Source organism: Quercus suber, unplaced genomic scaffold (genome assembly GCF_002906115.3).
Source record: "Quercus suber isolate HL8 unplaced genomic scaffold, Cork oak 2.0 scaffold_120, whole genome shotgun sequence".
Classification (NCBI taxonomy): domain Eukaryota; kingdom Viridiplantae; phylum Streptophyta; class Magnoliopsida; order Fagales; family Fagaceae; genus Quercus; species Quercus suber.
The window spans coordinates 22515-44336 of record NW_027069585.1 but is presented as its reverse complement, the minus strand read 5'-3'; the positions used below and the strand labels follow the sequence as shown (position 1 = coordinate 44336).

Below are 21822 nucleotides of genomic sequence, written 5' to 3'. Positions count from 1 at the left end.
CTTCCTCAGCATAAGCACTTATTGTCAGGTCCCAAACCTGATGAGGGCCTAGAGCTTGAGGCAACAAACTATAATTGTCAGAGCTCTAATACAAAATATCCATTTATCTTTCCAGCAATAACAATAATTAAAATCTTCCAGCAAAAGGAAAGTTCAATCAATATTAAACTATTTCTATAGAGTATATAGTCCAAGTTTCTCAAAGAAAAATTACATCAAAATTCCAATACAACATCCTCAAAAAAGATTCTTTAAAAAAAAAAAAAAATCCAGAAGTGACACAAGTGAAAGACACAAGAAATAGAACATGTTTCTTTGAAGATAATAATCTTTAAATTGTGAGTTCTAGTCATATATAAGTAGACCCCAAACACGCGGCTATAGGATAGAGCCACGTTTACAAACACGGCCTAAATAGCGCAATAATAGGCCTATAGCCGTGTTTTTAACTGTGGCTATAGGATTCTGGCCTATAGCTGCATTTTTAAAAAATGCGGCTATATCCCAGCTTGGAGCTGCGTTTATAACCGCAGCTAAGGGTTCGGACCTATAGCAGCGTTTTAAAAACGCGGCTATAGGTTTTTAAGAAACAAAAAAAAAATATTTCTAGTTTTTTTTCTTCCAGAAAATTCAAAATTCAAATAAAAAAAAATTCAAAATTAAACGCAAATCCAAAAAATTCAAAATCAAACACAAACTCAAAAAATTCAAAATTAAACGCAACATACTCACAATACAAAAACACCCAAAAAATTCAATATCAAACACAAACCCAGAAAATTAAAAATCAAACATAACATACTCACAATACAAACACACCCAGAAAATTCAAAATCATACACTATGTGCTCCAAAATATATATAAGAGCAGAAACTCATTTAAACATAATCACAATATCAGCAACACAATAGCACAAATTCAGGCACAGATCCAAAAAATTCAAAATCAAATATTGCTAGAATATCCACTTCATTCAAAATTTTCAGCATCTCCTCCATTTTCTTACTAACTAAACATAAAATAACAAAAAAAAAAAAAAAAAAAAAACTAGATCTATTGACAAATCAGTGTGCTCGAGATGAAGAAAAAAAGAAAGAAAGAAAGAAAGAAAAAAAAAAAAAAAAAAAGAAAAAAGCAGCAGCTCCAAAGAAACAAAGAAAAAGAAAAAGAAAAAGAAGAGTTACCCAGATAAGAAGAAGGAAGAAAAAAAAAAAAAGAAGAGTTACCCAGATGTGAAGAAGGAAGAAAGAAAAAGGGAAAAAAAAAGTTACCCAAATGTGAAGAAGGAAAAAAAAAAAAAAAGAATCTGAAGAGTTACGGTGGATAAGTAAGTGAAGAAAAAAGAAAGAAAAGAAGAAAGTGGGGGTAGGTGGGGATGTAGGTAGGAAAGGTGGGGCACGTGAGAAGCTGAAGGAAATTTTTTTTTTTTTTTGGTTGTTAAAAACGCCGCTGTAAAGGCCAATATAGGCCCTCTTAATTACATATTTATACGACTGGAGCTATAGTTGCGTTTAAAAATGCGACTAAAGGTCGGCTATAGCCGCTTTTTCCAAAAATGAGGCTATAGGTCACCATTAAAAAACGCAGCTATTGCTCACCTGTAGCTGCATTTAAAAACGCTGCTAAAGGTCAGTTATAGCCACATTTTCCAAAAACGCGGTTGCAGGTCACCATTAAAATTTTTTTATCCGATTGGACCTCCTTTAAAAAATTATTTGGCTAGACCAATAGCCGCGTTTTTTAAAAATGCGACTATAGCTCACTTGTAGCTACATTTAAAAACGCGGCTATAGGTCATTATTAAAAAAAAATTATTGTACTGGGCCTATAGCCGCATTTGAAAAACATAGCTATAGGTTAGCTATAGCTGCATTTTTGAAAAATGTAGCTATAGCTTAATGCTTTAGCTGCATTTTTGAAAAACGCAGCTATAGATTAAGGCTTTAGCCGCGTTTTTTGTAAACACGGCTAAAAAAAATGCGGCTATAGCCTGCTTTTTTTGTAGTTAAAGGAGAAAAATTTTCTCAAAATTTATTAATAAAATTTTGAAATTAAAAAAAAATAAAAAATGTTTATGATTGGAGGCCAATTTATGGAGGATTGACAAGTACAAATATTCTAAAAATATCATAATTGATACCATACCATGATAAGTATGGATGAAATCCATCCTGTATTAACCTGCCACACTCCACACCTATTACAATAATATAAAATCACATTTAAAACTACAATTGATCACACCAAATCAATTATTTAACAAGATAATTTTGAAAAAAAAAAATCATAATATCCAAAAATTTTAATACTTAAAAATATAAGATAGTAGGAACTCTAGGGGGTGTTTTGAAATAAAAATAAAATGAATTGTATTTTTTGCAAATATATGCGGGCGCGGCTAGGCAATTTAAATCCATCATTGCTTTGTCTTGAGATGTGGGGCAAAAATCTCACCCATCTCTGACCTGCCTCAACAAGTTTGTGGGGTGAAAAATATCTGTGTAGAGCAAAATAGATTGGGGCAGGAGACCAAAATTGTCATCCCCAGATTCCCTACATTAACAAGGACTCTTAGTTAATTAAAAAGGCATTAAAGACCCAAAATCAAGGAAATACCAATTCTATATCTAAAATTTAGATATATACTAGAAAATATCAAATTAATAAAGAACAAAAATTATACTACATGTTTTGTCCTACATGCACTTGAGGCCTTTTTCTTACCGACAAGGACTCTACGTCTCCAAGCCTTTTTCTTACCGACTTCTTTTACTGCTTTTTGTATAAAGATGGATTTAACTTCAATCAAAGATTATATTCATATTGCCATTAGTTTTTACTTGACATTGGTGGAGAATTTAATGCGTAAAGCAGGTTAGTTGAAGTAGATGGAGGTTGGGAAATAAATAAATATGTTGGTTCATGTTATTGACGAGTGATCATGGATTGGGTCAATCACTACTCTTAAGTCGGTAAAATGTCTTGACACTTAAGGGGGCTCACAAGTCCCTTTACCATTAATGCTAGAAATTAATGACTTAAGAGTTAAGGGGGCCCCTTATAAGTCTCTTTACCATTAATGCTAGGTTTACAAGTACAAATTATTAATTGTTATCAAATTATCAATATGATTAGCCTATTAGGGACATCAACGATTTGGTGTGACTAGGAATTCGGTGATTATGAAACAAAAGCAAGTTTTTCAAGCCACATATTCAAAAGTTGGGTACTAATTTATGGCACATATATATATACTCATTTATCATATCTTCATTTCAAAGCACACTTCTTGTGATATCTTATTATTCATGTGATACTTTTTGTTAATGATTGTTTTTGGAGATAATTATAATATATTACTAATCTTGTAGTTCGAACTTTTTTCCTCTTAGACCTTTAAACACTTTGTACATGAAAATGTACTAATTCAACTATAAGATCTTTTGCTTTCGTTTATAATTTAAATAGGAGAGTAGATAAAAACAATTTAATGAAATAAGTGGATACCACATGGGATGGATTAGAAAAATTAGAAACTAATGGTATCAATAAAAACTATATCAAACTATAGCATATGTCAAGGTGTGTATTTTGGAAAATGATAAAGTATTTTTGAAGTACAACGGATACGGAATTTCCCTTAAGAAAAAGATATGGTATTTCAAACCTTTTTTTTTTTTTTGAGAATATAAAGTATTTTTAACACACACACGGAAAAGGAGAGAAAGTCTTAAAAAACCTGACAATGGTATATATCTAAAATGGTCTAACTTTTGGATACACAGTATAAACTTTTAACCTTTTTAACTTACACTCATTTTTTAATGTAGGATTAACCCATTATTTTTCCTTTTTAAGAATAAAAAATTAATTACCTTTCGAATAATTAATTTTTTCACATTAATTTTTGAGTTTATATCATATTTTTTGTATGAATTAATTTGTTTTTATTGGTTTGAAATACCATATCACTGAATGTTGGAAGCACCTAGTAATTGCTTGTGTATTTTTATCATTTTTATATTTTGGGTCTTTTTAACTTTCAACACCAAATTAACTGTGCAAGCCATTTATATATATAAATCATATAGATAAACAGTTATACATGAATTAGCTTTTAGATTATGAGTTGTGCTAGGGTCATCAAAAATGGCATAATTTTGTACCACAACTTATCACGTGGCGAGTTGTGATTGGTGAAGGAGTGTCTGTGGGCCATGTGAGGACACACATTCACCAATTATAACTCGCCATGTTGCGAGTTGAGGTACAAGGTTGTACCATTTTCGATAGGGTCATCATTTTCCTTAGATTATAAGGACGATGATCTATCAAATCACTGCTACTTGTGAATATGTGATATTATGATTGGAAGTGGTTCATGGCTTCTATATATGGCTAGACTGCTAGAGGGCAATACCATTATTATAATAGTGAGCCACGTAAAGAGGATAAGTTTTACAACGAGTCTAATGATACAATATATTTCATATATTTTTTTTTTAATTATTAAGATGTGTAAATTGTGATTGATGTATAATAAAAATAACATTAGTGATAATCTTATTTAAAAATGATATGACACACTAATCTTTGTTTATCCTCTCATCATGTTGTGAAAATTATTACTTTTATAACATTGTCCTAAATATTATTATGAAAAAGCTGAGTCATCCTGGCATTACCTGGGTCCCCTTTAAAGAGGAGGCAAAAAAAATCATAGTCAAATTGTTACGACCAATTTGCACTTGCCCACAACACAACAGCCTTTAATGACCATCCATGGCGGGGATGAGGTGAGCCGGTTAATGTGACCAACACAGGGTATTAACATATTTACCTATTATTTTTCTTTACCAATTACACTCTGTTATATTATAGTTGTGAAAATTTTGAGGTCTTAGACTTTTTCAAAATCAAATAAAGAAAAATTACAAAATTGAAGCAAGCCAGTTGCATTGAATGTTCTATTCGTGGCCCCCAGAAATTTTTACAATCATGACCAATTTTCTTTAGTTTTATATCCCTATGATAAAATAAATTTCATTTTTTTTTTCTAATTATTAAGATGTGTAAATTGTGATTGATGTATAATAAAAATGACATTAGTGATAATCTCATTTAAAAATGATATGACACACTAATCTTTGTTTATCCTTGCAACATGTTGTGAAAATTATTACTTTTATAACATTGTCCTAAATATTATTATGAAAAAGCTGAGTCATCCTGGCATTACCTGGGTCCCCTTTAAAGAGGAGGAAAAAAAAATCATAGTCAAATTGTCACGACCAATTTGCACTTGCCCATAACAACACAACAGCCTTTAATGACCATCCATGGCGGGGATGAGGTGAGCCGGTTAATGTGACCAACACAGGGTATTAACATATTTACCTATTATTTTTCTTTACCAATTACACTCTATTACATTATAGTTGTGAAAATTTTGAGGTCTTAGACTTTTTCAAAATCAAATAAAGAAAAATTACAAAATTGAAGCCAGCCAGTTGCATTGAATGTTCTAATCGTGGCTCCCAGAAATTTTTACAATCATGACCAATTTTCTTTAGTTTTATATCCCTATGAAAACATCAAACTGACTTTTAAACCCAAACCAACAAAGGTTTTGACTACAGAAAAAGTCCGTGTATGGTAATGTGGCATTTTCTTAATCTTGATGGAGTCAAATAGAAATGCCTTTTTTTTCTTTTTCCTTCAAATCAAGGGAGTCAATACCGTACCGGAGGCTGTATCGGTTTGCCCAGGAGTACGGTATATTTCGGATACCGGTCAATACCGGTGTACTGTTTCGGGTTTATCGCTATTTTTTATATTTTTAAATAAATATATATATGTATGTGTATGTATATATATTATAATAAATATAAAAGTTTACCATAAAAAAAAAAAAAAAAAAAAAAAAAAAAAAAAAAAAAAAAAAAAAAAAAAAAAAAAAAAAAAAAAACCTTTTTTCTGTATCGGCCGGTACGCCCGGTACCGGCCGGTATTGCCCGAAATTGGCCGGTACATGGCCGGTACGGCCGGTATTTAAACCGGTACGAAACGTTAATGTTTCGATACCGGAATGCAACCGGTACGGTACGTACCTGCCGGTACGGCCGGTACCGGTACGATATCGACTTCCTTGCTTCAAATTTGTGTTCCAAAGTCCAGTTATATTAAATTCACGTAGGCATATTTTGTAATGGAGTAAGTATTGTATTAGGTAGTTTCATAAAATTTATGTTTCAATGAACTGTGAGTCTCATGCATGTGGAATCCACATGTCTGTGAGACCCACGTGTCATTGAGACATAAGTCTCATAAGACCGTCTCATACAAGAATTTTTCTTTACAATGATGGTGAGTGAATTTTTTTTTTTTGGTGAAAATGACGAACTCAATTAAGTATAAGGTAGTATATATATTAAATAACATTTTTAGCCTTATTAGTCTTTGCTTTCAGAGTTATTACTTATTAGTCTTTTGTAGCTTACTTGGGCGAAAGAATTTTAAATTTTAATGTGATCCACAGTGAGGAAAATATTGTTTTCCATAGTGTAGGTCATCATTTCTAAATAGAGTCCCATCCACGTCATTCATAAGCAGTAATAGGAAGAAAAAAGAAAAGAAAAAAGAATCTATATTCCTTATCATGTAACATACACATGATATGCGGAAAACTTATTCTTTATATAAAAAATTACAATTAGACTTTTAAATCCAAACCCACAATTTATGGCGACAAAAATGGCATACAATCAGTCAATAACATAGTTTTGTTATTGCTGTAGCATGGAGTCACATTTAATTTGATGTCTTTAATTTTCCCTTCAAATTTTGGTTTGAAAGTCAAAGTCAAAATTAATGAACCACCTTTGAACCAAGATTGCCAAAAATAACATGATCAAATAAAAAAAAGATTGCCCCAAAAAAAAAAACTTTCTCATTTCGTCTACAGAATTTCAATATCAAGAACAAGTCTATGCGCGTTTGGCATGGCCATCAATGTCATTTAGCAATATTATTGAAGTCTTTTGACTTTTTCTTTTCTTTTAATATTTTATAAATTTGATAGAAGGAAGAAGGGGACTTGAACTATGAGTGTCTCGTCAAAAATACTAATTACTAAGCCAACTAATTTAACTACAAAACTCTTATTTTTTTTTAAAAAAAATCATTTTATATGCTATATTGATACATCCCAAAATTTTGAAATGTGAATAATGTTGCCATAGCATCAGTTTGGAAATTGAAACAGTCTGTGTCTCTCAAGTATCTTTAATCATTGATTAGTCTTTGACGAGTGATGACTATACCAATTGTAGGGGTATTATATTCTTGTCATTTTGCAGACCAAAAATAAGACTCTTGAGTCTTGACCTTTGAAAAAAAGAAAAAGAAATTTGTATGCAAAATTGAGCAATCCCAAAATTTTTGAATCTATTTAGTTGTTTTTGGGTTAAATCCGGCTGTGAGTAAGTGGGTAAGTACAGCTGAGTTTTTAACCTTGGTTTGATTTTCTAACCATAGTTAAAGCTAATGGCATCAGTGGTGATGTGGAGCTGAGTAAGAAAATATGGCTAAGTGGCATTTTTAAATTGGGTGTTGGGACCGGAGAGGATCACATCAGTAGTCCTACAGGAAGTCCCAATAATTTCTCGAGTACTTGATAAGTATAACATCACTATCACGTTGTTAATCATTAAAGAATATGATCAAAACCAGTGCCGGCCGGTCAAGGGTAAAGTATTAAGTAAGTACTAGAAGAAAATGGGAATTTTAAAAATCTCCTCGTGGTCCTTGAAGAGCTCGAATAGTTATTATATTACGTAGGTAAAACAACTTGGCCACTTGCTAATGTTTCCATTAGAGTCATCCAATTTTTATTATTAAAAAAAAGAGTAATATATTTTTATTTATTTTTTAATTTTTTTACGTGGATCGATTAGAGTCATCTTCTCTTCTTCTTCTTCTTCTTTTTTTATAATTTTTTTTTAACTTTGAATTGGACATAGTTGAATATATATTTTAAAGGTCAAAGATGTATATATAATATAATATAATTATATAATAATAAATATTTTTAACTTTGAATTGGACATAGTTGAATATATATTTTAAAGGTCAAAGATGTATATATAATATAATATAATTATATAATAATAAATCATTTAGGGGAGAGGGGTACACCCTCCCCCTTGTATTTCCCTCCCCGCTAGAATTTTATTCCAAATAATAATAATAATAAAGAAATGAATCAAATATATATATATATATATATATTACAAGCCAATGTTAGAGAAAATTAAATTAGAATCTAAATTGAATTTCAACTAGAGTTCAATTGTGTGCTATGTGCCTATCTAATTTTTAATTTTTGTGCCAAGTGAATTATTGAGTGTAAAAATAGAAGAGTTTTAATCCAATTAGATCCAAAAAAATTATATTTCAATTGAAGTTTAATTTTACGTCACATGTACATCTAATTTTTTAAAATTTTTGTGGCAAATGAATTATTGGATGCAAAAACTGAAATGTCAATATATATATATATATATTAAAAGCTAAAGTTCAGAGAAAATCAAATTAGAATCCAAATTGAATTACAATTGGAGTCTAATGATATGTCATGTGTCCTATCTAATTTTTAATTTTTGTGCCAAGTGAATTATTGAATGTAAAAATAGAGGAGTTCAAATCTAATTATATTTCAATTGGAGTCCAATTTTGCGTGTCCATCTAATTTTTTAATTTTTGTGGCAAGTGAATTATTGGGTGCAAAAACTGAAGAGTCAAAATCCAATTAAATTCTAAATCTCACACACACACACATGAATAATGAGAAACTATTACATATTTTAGAAATTTATGGTTCAAAAATGTGTAAGTTAATACTATGTATAATTTCAACATTTTATATATAAAAAAAAAAAAAACGTAATTTGAACCATGTAATTGTGATTATTTTTAATTGTACCTGTGCATATGCACAAGGTTACACACTATTGATAATTGATAGTATTGTTTTTAGATAGTAGGAGAAGGAGGAGAACCATAGCCATAAAGTCCTAAAAGAAAAAAACATTATCAATTTACCACTAAGCTAACTTGAATCCCCATAATTGATGGTCAGTATTCTAATTAAATAACAATTAGCTTATAAATATACTTTTTTTTTTGGATAAATACAATAGTATTTCAATCTATGGAGTCTATTATATAATTATTACATTTTATCATCAGATTAAAACACTAATTGGTTTGTGAGAAAAACTCTAAATTTTATATTCAACAATAAAAGATTTTGTCAGTTGAGCTAATTAGAACTCACAAACGTACATATTAAATACACACACACACACATATATATATGCATAATCTTTTTTTTTTATTTTATTTTCTAATATATGAATTTGCATGTAAAAGTAATTGATAAAAAACTAAAATATAATTGGAAGGACACTTGACATGAAATTAGGGGATATTTAAAATATAGAGACATTTGGCATGAAATAATAGAATAATTAGAATGACACATTTGACAAAATTGAAATACAATTAAAAATCTAATAGAATATATATAATATATGATGTGTTATATACATATTTGTCAAAATCAAATCTTTGTAAAATCACGTTTGTTAATTTTAAAAGCAAATAGAGATAGAATCATTTCTAGATCCAAACTACTTACTCAGATTTATTTTTTCTTCTTTTATTTTGGGGGTATGAATTACCCATTTACCTTAGTCAATGTTTGAGGGAGACTCATAATTCTTTACTTTATTTATTAATTGGAAGGTAGAATAAAAAAGTTTAAGGGTAGAAATAAAAAGAAAAGGATACAAAATAAAATAAATTTCTAGCACAATTCACAGCACTATGGTAGAGACAAAAGGAGAAAGAGACAATGGACATTTGGTGTTGGTGTTGCTCTTGTATATAGGCATAGGATTGGTTGATTCACGTTAAACTTTGTTGCTTTGTGTGCATGTTTCAATCTTTTGTTTGCTTCAATACAAATTTTCTTGTCCACAAAAAAAAAAAAAAAAAAAAAAAAAGTTCTAAAGTTTTTGCTACCACAATAAATAAAAATATTTATTTATTTATTTATTTTCTTGGTTTGGAACACAAGAAAAACGAGAGGGGAAAAGTGTTATAATAAATTATTGTTACTCTTTAAAAATCAATTAAATTATTAAAATAGGGGTTAATCAATCAAATAAGATTATTTGTCAACTTACATTTTTTTAGTTCTCCTACTTTTACTCCCGCGTTAGAGAGTGTTATAAGTTATTGAGGGATTGAGAATGAAAAAAGAGGAAACAAAGAGCATGAATAAGATTTTAAATTGGTTCAACTTACCTATATGTCTACAACATTCTTCAAGTACCAGATTATTTAGATTCCCTTAAAAATTGTCTAAAGTTATTGGCTAGAAGTTTCGAACATAGAACCTTTCCAATCTCACGAGAAACAAGATCACGAGACTTTAAAATTTTGAAACCACTTAACCAATTTTTGGAGAAATTATAAGATTCACATGGTGGATAAGTAACGTGGTTCACCATTCCATTTAAAAACAGCTGCCACTTGTTTAAAATTATTAGTTAGAAATTTTTTTTAAACATAAATTAATTACTGACTCAGCAATTTTAAGCAAATGGAGGTTTTTTAATAGAATGGTGGACAAGTGACGTAGTCCATCAAAAGACTCTATAATTTCTCCAATTTTTGGGGTTCTTAAATTCAAAGTTGGTCACCACTTTTGAATCCCACTTATTGAGTAAAATATAAATCACAAATAAGAAAAGCAGTAAAAGTAAATGTTTTAATACATCATCTTTTAAGTACTGTTCCTTAAGTTCCTTTCTTAAGATTCAATTATGCAGCTACTTAACTAAAAAATACACTTCCATCTCATGAAAAAAAATCCACATAACAAAATTTTAAAATGAGAACTTAAAGAACAACATTTAAATACTGTATCTAATTCTTGCCCAATAATATAAACCCCACACTTAGAAGTAAAATAAAAGAAAGTTAATTTAGCGGTATTTTCTAGCTCTCTCTCTCTCTCTCATCCACCAAAAAATTAATATTGGAGAAAAGTTTCTTTTATTTCTTCTGTGAATAGATCAACTTTTTGATACTAGTGGTTCTCTCTCCCCAAACGTCTGATCTTTGGAAATGTCAAAGTCTTCTATTTCTTGTCTTACTTTCTCGATCTCTTCTGTAACCTTAGACTTTCTTCACTATATAAACAACAAACACTCTCTCTACATACATATACATTTAGCATTAATATAAGATGCGTATAGAAACTGCAAGCTGCAATCATTAAATCTTTGCTGTGGACAACTTGTAAAGAGTTATCCATATCTTCATCCCTGCAGCAATCTCTTCCATTTTTTTTTTTTTAAATTCTAAACTTTCTTAGAGTTTTGCTTCGATCGAGGGCTAGGACACTGTGATGGCCGTAGGAGAGTATGAACGTACACTAGAGGAAACGCCAACATGGGCTGTTGCGGTGGTGTGCTTCGTGTTGGTTCTTGTTTCTATCTTCGTTGAACATATTATTCATATCATTGGAAAGGTAAGGTTACCTATTTATCTTAGTGTCCCACCAAAAAGTTTTAATAGTTATCTTATATAGTATAGTTTTTAAGGTGGTAGATATATAGCTATTCATGATTTCTAGACATTAATCTTTAAGTTTGCCAGTCGATCGGTTGGCTTAAATAGAGATCTATCTATTTATAGTTCACGTTATTCATGCAATGAACTTCAAAATTAAAGTTTGGGGTCAGACCTATATACATAACAATAATTTTTTGTGTCAAATCTTCTTGAATTTTGCTCTCTAATACTTAGAGAAACAAAGAAGTTGTTTGTGATGTCCAACCTACTATTTTTGTTGTTCCTATATTGTTTGAATTTTCTTCTTGATGATGACTGAGATTCTTTCATTTCCTTGTAGTGGCTAAAAAACAAACACAAAAGAGCTCTCTATGAAGCCCTTGAAAAGATCAAAGGAGGTACTGACAAACCATAATCATTTGTATATTATTACAATTAATACTCAGTTTATCTAATCTCAAACATGTCTTAAAAAAAAAAGTAAGTTTATCCAAAGCCTAACCCTATTTTTTCCTCCAGAGCTTATGATAATGGGATTCATATCCTTGCTCCTAATAGTGCTTCAAACACCCATTACTAATATATGTATACCCAAGAGTGTTGGAGCCACTTGGCACCCTTGTAAAGAGGGTGACAAGAGTAGTAGCGCATACACAGATTCCCAGAATGAACGAAGGAAACTACTCCAAATTTTGGATTCTGATTTCGGTTCGCGAAGAATGTTAGCTGCAAAAGTAATTGACAAATGCACAACAAAGGTAAAGCTAGCTCATGAATGATTTCTTTTGTCTCTTTTTTTATTTTATGTTTCCAAATATATATATATATATATATTGGTAATCTGGTATAGCTACTATAGCTACTTAATAAATGAAGTTAATATTGTGGTACCACCAATGAATAGTCTTTTATCAATGGGGGCAAGAGGGAGTTGGAAACGGAAACTTATTAGGTACTTTTAGAGTACCATATATGCGTAATCTTCCTTCTTATATGAATAGTGGGTCTCACCATGAATTTAATTAGAGAGACCTACCATTCATGTGAGAGGAGAGAGAACGTATTTATGATACTTCGGGAGTACATAATAATTTTCTTTTGGAAACTTCGAATGGAACAAATAAATTATGAATTGGCTGTAGAAGCTTGATTTCAGCTTTGAAAACCAAAATGACAAATGGCAATCAATGTAATTTGTGCTTGTTTAACATAATACTCCTTCTATCTCAATTTGTTTGTTCTGTTTTAAAAATCAAACTTTTTAAATGAACAATATTTATTGTCTTGTCTGTCTTATGTTTAAATTATAATTTATAATTTATTATACATTAATTTGTAAAATTTATATAATAAAATTTGTAGTATTTCTATTTTCTGTAAAGTTTTTATATTTTGACATTTTGGCAGGGTAAAGTGGCCTTGGTGTCTGCATATGGGATTCACGAGCTCCATGTATTCATTTTTGTATTAGCTGTTGTTCATGTGCTCTATTGCATTACCACCTTGGCTTTGGGCAGAACTAAGGTACTTAATTTACCATACACAATTGCAACACCCCTTTCTCTATCTCTCTCTCTCGATTATCTTATGCACTATATCTGACAATATGTCAGCTCAGAAAATATCTTGTACATAATAATCTCTCTCATAAATGTGTTTTTTATTATTATTATTATTATTATTATTATTATTATTATATATATATTCTGTATATGTCAGCATAAGATAATTATTAGGGAACCCCACAACACGTGCACAAAATATATACCTCCTCTTACTTTGAAATTTGAATGATTACTAATTAAATTCTTGTCTGGAATGGATTGCAGATGAGAAAATGGGAGGTTTGGGAGGACCAAACAAAGACACTTGAACACCAATACTATAACGGTAAGTCTCAACTCTCAATAAGTACTACTTTCAGACGGGTCAATATAGCTAACCAATCAAGTTTTGTTTCTCATTATTTTATGTGGGAATACACGTAGCAGTTTCAAAGCTACTATACACCACTGCGATGCCAGCTAATAAAAACTAAAAACAAACAATTAGTTCGTAGACAAATAAAAGATATCCGTGACCGAGTTAGCCTAACGTTGAAGTCAAAAATGCACGCACGTTGTCGTCTAAAAATTGTACCCATTTCAAGTAAGTTAAATTAGCTAATTTATTCTTATAAAAAAAAAAAGAAAAAGAAGAACCTAATTTGTCTATTTATGGACTTGGTCAGAGTTCTCTCTCTCTCTCTCTCTCAATTCGTCAAACACCAAAAAATAATTGACAAAACTGGCTCACGAAGTCATCGCATCTTTGTTCTTTAATATAAAATAAAACAACGGATTATTTTATATTTACTTGTCAAAAAGATAATAGTTGCACAATAATTTTCATAATTTTTTTTTAATTGATAATGTGATTTGTTATAAACTTATGATTGATACTAATAATAATAAAAATGGTATGACTAATAGATTCATATAAAAGAGATGTTACTCTTATTACAATTTACCACTTTAACAATCAAGAAAAAAATTATGAAAATTAACGTGTCTAACATTACTCATGCTGTTTTTAGCTATGATAGCAACATTAATGTTTTATTTATTATACCTATTTTTGCTGATTGGGTGGCTAGTTAAGCTTCTGTTAATTAGTGTATTTATTATATTGCACGTGCAATGTCAAGTTGAGGTTTGCTGATGCCAATTTAAGTTAAAATAAAATGATTTTTTTTTTTTTTTTGATAGTAATGTTAAAAAAAAAAAATTGTATGCACTTGATGGGTGTGACATATATATATATATACAATGATTTATGTGATGCAGATCCAGAGAGGTTTAGGTTTGCAAGGGATACAACATTTGGGCGAAGACATTTGAACTTTTGGAGCAAGTCATCAATTTTACTTTGGATTGTAAGTAGGAATTAAGTTTCCAATTGAAATTAATTATAACATTTTTACGCAATTTATGTGAATTTATTAAGGAATCAAAAATATTTTTATTGATTTATTATTTAAACTAATTACTCTGCATGTGCATGATATAAATGTATGGAACCTAGGAGGTGGTCAGATATTTTTTGAAATATATATATATATATATTTAGGGAGTTTTTTGAAAAATATTTTGGGGAAGGAAAAGGCCTGAGAATGCAATTAATAAAACAATAATTTCAGAAAGTGAATGGTTTTAAGTACGATTAGGTCTTCCAACTACTATTCTATATACTGAAATTTTGGTATTCTTTTTATTATTTTTTTTTATTTGCTTTTTGTTTGGAAAATTAAAGGCATAAGACTTAACTGTGGTACAAATTTTAAAGTTTCTATTTCTCCTCCTTTCATCAGGTGTGTTTCTTTCGACAATTCCTTACCTCAGTTACCAAGGTTGATTACCTTACACTGAGACATGGATTTATCATGGTAAGTTTTTATATATGGAGTAACAAAATATTCAAGCTTTTATACACTTTGTTTAGAAAAAAAAAAAATTTATATCTTGTTTTTGGTGTATATGTCATCTCCTAAAAAAAGATATATATATATATATATATATAAATTCATGTTTGTAACTGGAGCTCCAATGTTACATAATGTGATTTTCAGGCACATTTGGCACCCGAAAGCGAAACAAAATTTGATTTCCAAAAATATATTAGCAGATCACTTGAAGAGGATTTCATAGTTGTGGTGGGGATCAGGTTGGTGCTCCAACATTTTTAGAATTTGATTTCTTTCTTTAATTGTTTTTCAATTATCTTAGAATAATCCTAATTCCTAACCTTAATTCTCATGTGCAGTCCAATCGTATGGTTCTTTGCTGTGTTATTCCTACTGTCCAACACATATGGTAAGCTAAACCCTACTTCTTGGACATCAAATTATTGAAAAATTTCGGCAGAATTGTCAATTTAGAATATGGGCCTAGCCAAATTTGAACTTGAAGCACAGTGTATGACTTTTGTTTTGACTAGAATACAACCAGGGCCCATTATTTTGTGTCAATTCTCATTTCTGAGACCAAATTTGGTATGGATTGTCTTAGTGATTACTGACTAATAAATGCGTCTTTCTATATTTGGACAGGATTGAATTCTTATTTATGGCTACCATTTCTCCCATTAATTGTAAGCAACCAGAAAAAAAACTTGAACTCATTCTAATTTTGGGTTGTTGCATAATAAATGGAAGATAATGTGTTTTTTTTTTTTTGTGTGAATTTTATAGGTAATACTCTTGGTGGGGACAAAGCTACTAGTGATAATTACAAAAATGGGGCTAAGCATTCAAGATAGAGGTGATGTGGTTAGGGGTGCACCTGTGGTGCAGCCAGGTGATGACCTCTTCTGGTTTGGACGCCCTAAGTTCATTCTCTTTCTCATTCACTTGGTTCTTTTTCAGGTATCTCTCACTTACTTAAATCAAGAAAATTACTAGTATGTTAATCTATATATGAGGATTCTAACATTAACCTCTTTTGCTTTTGGCCTCTCTATGTAATGACTTATAATGGCAGAATGCATTTCAGTTGGCCTTTTTTGCTTGGAGTACGGTAAGCATTTCATTTCTGCTCAAATATTTTATCATTTACAAAGTACTTAATGATGTCTGCACTACTATAGTAGTCGTTTGTGACATTTTCATTGCTCAAAATCATGTCTGGTGCTTATATGATGACAATATCAATAATCTTTTTTTTTTTTTGATGAATTGCAAGCTAGCTGTAACAATAACAACAATCATAGCCTTAGGGATCCTCATTCTATTCTATCTGAAATCATGCTCTTTGAGTCACGAGCTAACTATACAAATAAAAATTAACAAGGCAACTTGATCATACATCCTGTATTTAACATGTTTAATTCTTAATTAATATGTCACTTTGTTTCTTGTCTAACGTGGAGCAACATGATTCTGTTCTTTTAAACCATTTTTAGGATACAGAATTTTGCTACAAGAGAACCATATGCTGAGAGCATTTTCTAACTTTCCTATTATTTGTTTTCATCTCTTTCAGTATGAGTTTGGCTTAAGGAATTGCTTCCATAGGCGCACTGCAGACCTCGTTATCAGAATCTCAATGGGGTGAGTTTCATCACTAATACCCATGTATAGAATTCTGTATGCTGGTGTCTTTGTTCAGATTTACATAGATGATTACGGACTAGTGATTATTGATTATCATTAAATTTAAGAATTGCTAATCTTAACAACACTGTCATTTTCTTCAGGGTCGTCATACAATTTCTATGCAGTTATGTGACTTTGCCTCTCTATGCTTTGGTGACTCAGGTGAGAAATGATAGCATATCTTTTTCTAACTTCTTGATATAGTACTATTACACCTATAGGTCTTGTAGGTAGAAAAAGGTACAGAACTAAGAATAAATTTAGTTTAAACTATAATACCATAGTAAAAGAGAACCATTTTTGTGAATTGGTGATAATTACCATCACTTTATAACCAATTGTTTTTTTTTTTTTTTGGACTGATTTTACAGATGGGATCTACCATGAAACCCACCATTTTTAATGATAAAGTGGCAACAGCATTGAAAAATTGGCACCGCACAGCCAAAAAGAACACTAAGCACAGCCATCATTCTGAGAGTACTACACCCTTTACAAGTAGGCCAGCAACTCCAACACATGGCATGTCCCCGGTACACCTCTTGCACAACTATCAACATAGTAGCCTTGATAGTACGCATGCATCTCCAACAAGGTTTAATTTCGAAAATGATCATTCGGACATAGAAGATGTGCCATCCCCAAGTAACAAAAGTGGACCTAATGAGAATCACTTTAGTAGGCATTCCGAGCTGCAAAGAGGGCCGGCAATTCAAGATCCTAGCTCAATGCAATTGTCTCCAGCTCCAGGACCCATTCGTACTCAACATGAAATCAACATTGGTTCCTCGGATTTCTCCTTTAGCAAATGAATAAGCCAGTGGAGATTGGATCATAGGAAACTGTTACATACTTATACCACAGTGTACATTTTTTGTACATGACAGATTGTTGGCACTTGTGCACCAATAGTGGCAAGGATTATTCAAGCATTTGTAATTAGGATTGACAGTTTTTTTTTTCGAGGGCTTGAGGCATAAAAAAAAAAAAAAAAAAAAAAAAAAAAAAAAAACAAAAAAGAGAGAGAAGAATTTTTTTTGTTTATTTGCCATAAATTTTTTTTTTTCTTTTCTCAAGATAAAACAGAAAATTTTTAGTATGAGTGTGCAAATGTGTGAGTACATATTAGTTTGATGGTGATCCTTTATTAGTTGTACATGAACAGCAATGAAACAAGTATTGTAGCCTCCATATCAGGCCTCTTTGAATAATCTGCCATTGCCAAGACCCATGTAACTAGCAGGGCAGTTCTACACAAGTTCTTTTTTTGCCTGCCCAATAATACATATCAGTGTGTTTTGGCCTGCAATAGTTTTCTTTTTTTGATGAATGAGCAGAAACTTTATTAACCTTAACAATCTATACTACAAGCAGTAAATAGGAATAGCTGCAAAACTGCAGGAGCATAGCTACATACTAGCAAAAATACAAGCCAACAGAGAGGCTAAAACCAAGACCAGCATCTAACTAAACCTGTTCCACCTACACTTTGAACACTGAGCAAGGAATGCCCCACAAGTTACAAAGAATTCTGTATCTGTAAAGGAGTATTTAAAGTTCTTGAATTAACCAATCCTAGCCTTCACATCCCTTTTGATAGCATGAATAATGCTTTCCCCAGTCTTGATGACCACATTTGAAAATTCTAGTATTTCTTTAGAGCCAAATATCATATATTGCAGCAGCCTAAGCAACTTTTGCAGATTACAGATTTTAGATTCCCTTTCCTTTCAAGTCCTTAACACTCCATTGAAGGAGTTCAGGCCTGGTCTGCCTTCTTAATTAACCGAGTTAGGCGTAAGCTTTCAACCTGGAGCCATAATTCTCTTGTTCAATGGGCATTCAAAGAACAAGTGATCCATGTATTTCATACAATCCCTACAAAAAAAGAACACAAATAGTCACCTTAGTAACCCCATTTCAATAGTTTATTCTGACTAGTCCAGCAATCTTTGAAAAGTAACCAGCAAATAAAGCATCAAATCTTGTTGGCAACTTGGCATCCAACAAAATATGATCATATGAATTTGGATTAGATTCACATATATTTATAACATTAATCGTTGTTTACTATTTTTTTTGGGCAAAATTTTAATGGTTGTTAACCTAGAACATATAGATTTTTTTTTTTTTTTTTTTTTTTTTTTTTTTTTTTTTTTTTTTTTGGGCTCAAAAAAGCTCAGTAGAAGTGTAAAACAACATTAAAAGAAATGTTATGAGCTATAGGGTTAAAATCTCTGGAAATGGAAACATGATAATAATAATAATAAAATCCCCAAAAAAAATGATTTTACAACATAGAATAAATTGAAAATTAGACATCTTGGCCATATCATTTAATAAACTGCAAAATAAACGAACTTTTGTAGATGTATAGACAATTAGACATAAATATCTGGCTACACTATAAAAAAAACTAGGGTTCATTGTATCTAATAATTACAAATAGAATGTCAATCATTATAAATTAATTCCATTTCTATAAAGTGGATTCCGTAGACCCCATCAATTATTGAACTCTTATATTATTGTACGGGAGCAATTCTAACTAGTAAGATGTCAAGTTTGATTATATTACCCAATTTTTTTTTTTTTTTGATTGAAATTAAAGCCGACATTTTTGGCAATATAAACCAGCTCCCTAAAAAGCTTATATTGATTTTGCTGGCCAATAAAAAAAAAATTCATACATGATGCAATGTAACAACCTCAAAATTATGTTTAATTTTTCAAATTATACAAACAAATGAACTCATAATACATTACTTTATTACCACATATATTTATGTGTTGTTTATTTATTTTCTTTTTTGATTTAGATTTGTGTGAGACTGTGAGTATGTGAGCTATGGATATGTAGTCTGACTCTGATGGCAGTTAGCTGGGTGCCCTTTCCTTAAAAGACAAAACAATCAAACAATGACATCAAGACAGAATTTAGCACAAACGTAATTCTCAGATTAAATTAAAAAAAAAATAAAAATAAAGCATAAACGTCTTTACAAGTTTCCCTTCCAAACATATTATAGTTTAGATCAATATCATTTATCTTATCATTATCAATAATTTAATGATCTTCAAAATCAAAACCCACCTCAGGAAAGTTAGCTTTAAAGAAGCTAACTCTAAATTTTGTACAATTTTTTAATAAGCTGTTGAGTCATTAATCATTCCGTTACTATTCCTTTTTCTTTTTTTAATTGTTTATATGTCAATACTGTTCCTGGTTATATTAATCTTTATATTGAAAAAAGTATTAATCTTTAAGCATATTTTTATTTCATAGACAGGTAGGATTAGCAATTTACGTCCACAACAGATGTCTTGGCTACATTATTTTAAGGAGTTTTAACTTATGGCATTTGTACATGATATTACTATTTATCATTCAATTAAGATACCAATTCATTTTTGGTGTAAGCAAAAATCAAATCTCAAATATCTTTTTTATTATTTGACAATAAGAAAATTTACTATACCTATCTAAAATAATATATGTATACTAGTTAGGGTAGCCTGTGCAAGGCACGTTCTATTCATGGAAAAAAAAAAAGTAGTGATTTGGATCAATTCTAAATTTTATTGGTATCACAAAATAAAGATATAAATCATTTGATTTTTAAAATATATAGGGATTTACATTAATCAAAAGAGACATTAATTTTAAGAATTTTGTTAATTATGTCATAAAAATTTAATCCAATTCGTATAAGACTGTGACGAATCCCAGTCCAATATTTTATTATTTTATTTTGACCTATAACTTACACCTCAATAGTTGTGAATATATTGTAATAACAATAATATGTCACGACCTTTTAGTTGTGCTAGATCTAGGTATGATATTTTATTATTTTATTTTAACCCATAAGGAATTAACACATGCATCACAATATTTTCACAATATCTTTATATATACATTGTACTTAATTACAATGTAAATTTATATTGTAAGCACAAAAAAATTGGCAAATTTTGTACATATTTACAAAATTTGTACAATATTTACCATTTTTTTGTGCAAATGTGTATTGTAGGGTCAATTTTTGTGGCCTAAGCCCAAAAGATCTGGAGTCTGAACCCAATGAACTCAAGACAATGAATTTGTAGAGAGTGGGTAAAAGAGCTGGGCTGGATAGGAATTAAACAACGGGTAGCATGGGATTCAAAGATAGATAAACATAAAGGCACTCATAAAGCCATATTGAATAAACATCCGAAAAGATAGTTCATAAATTATAATCTTATTCTTGAACTCTAACAATTTTTTGTACTACAGTTTCTCTTCCTTTTCTCCTCTCTCTTTTTCCCCTTTCTTATGGGGGATCTTTCACATTATATAGTGCCTTTTGGATCATCTTGATCGTACATTTGTTAGTCATCTGAGCATCTACTTGAGTATATATCCTATCAAACATCTTTTTTGGTTCTCTATGAGTAATGGTGGTTGAGAGTGCATTGTTCAGGGGTCTTCTCCACATTAATGCAGCTAGAAAAGTTGTTGCAATGCATTTAATGTGGTGGTAGCAACTTTTCCTCCAGATATTTATCCGTTCTTATCATCTCCATATATGCTTGAAGTTTATCCTTATTATTGGAACCGTCAGGATGGCCACTTGAACCACCCAGGTACTTGCTTGACCGAGAATCACCGTATCCGAGGAGAACATACTCTTCGGACCACTGACACTCTCTTCAGACTATACTCTTCACTCATTTCCAGGTATATTTTGCCCACCTGGGTCCTTTCTCAATCACTTTCTCATCTTCGGACACGCCCTAGTCTTCGATTAGAGCCTTAGGCCCATTACATAACTCTGGGCTTTTACCCCAACATGTATAATATTAATCACTTTTGTGTATTTACAATGTAAACTTGCATTGCAAATACAAAGTAAACATATAAAGATCTTTAAAAACAAAAAAACAAAAAACAAAAAACAAAAACAAAAACAAAGCTCAAACTGACTCACATACTTGAAGGAAAAAAAAAAACAAAACAAAACAAAAGAAAGAAAACAAAACAAAAAGTGCACCCCACTAA

The 21822-nt window shown here is 30.6% G+C and overlaps 1 protein-coding gene across 1 annotated transcript; it reads left to right on the top strand.

Annotated features, from left to right (window-relative positions):
- Positions 1-11281: 11281 nt before the first annotated feature.
- Positions 11282-18020, top strand: LOC112012754 (MLO-like protein 6). Its single transcript, XM_024045135.2, has 15 exons — positions 11282-11603; positions 11988-12045; positions 12167-12405; positions 13055-13171; positions 13477-13537; positions 14473-14561; positions 14997-15071; positions 15255-15349; positions 15449-15498; positions 15735-15775; positions 15876-16049; positions 16165-16200; positions 16666-16733; positions 16880-16940; positions 17150-18020. Exons 1-15 carry the CDS (start codon positions 11481-11483, stop codon positions 17588-17590), a joined length of 1728 nt encoding a protein of 575 aa, XP_023900903.2. The 5' UTR covers positions 11282-11480; the 3' UTR covers positions 17591-18020.
- The last annotated feature ends 3802 nt before the right edge of the window (positions 18021-21822 follow it).

What these genes read in the sequence shown, in the direction of transcription:
- LOC112012754 (XM_024045135.2), top strand. Translation starts at nt 11,481, where the DNA reads ATGGCCGTAGGAGAGTATGAACGTACACTAGAGGAAACGCCAACATGG. An exon ending in TTATTCATATCATTGGAAAG is followed by an intron (nt 11,604 to 11,987) that starts GTAAGGTTACCT and finishes ATTTCCTTGTAG; the next exon opens with TGGCTAAAAAACAAACACAA. An exon ending in TTCACTTGGTTCTTTTTCAG is followed by an intron (nt 16,050 to 16,164) that starts GTATCTCTCACT and finishes TTATAATGGCAG; the next exon opens with AATGCATTTCAGTTGGCCTT.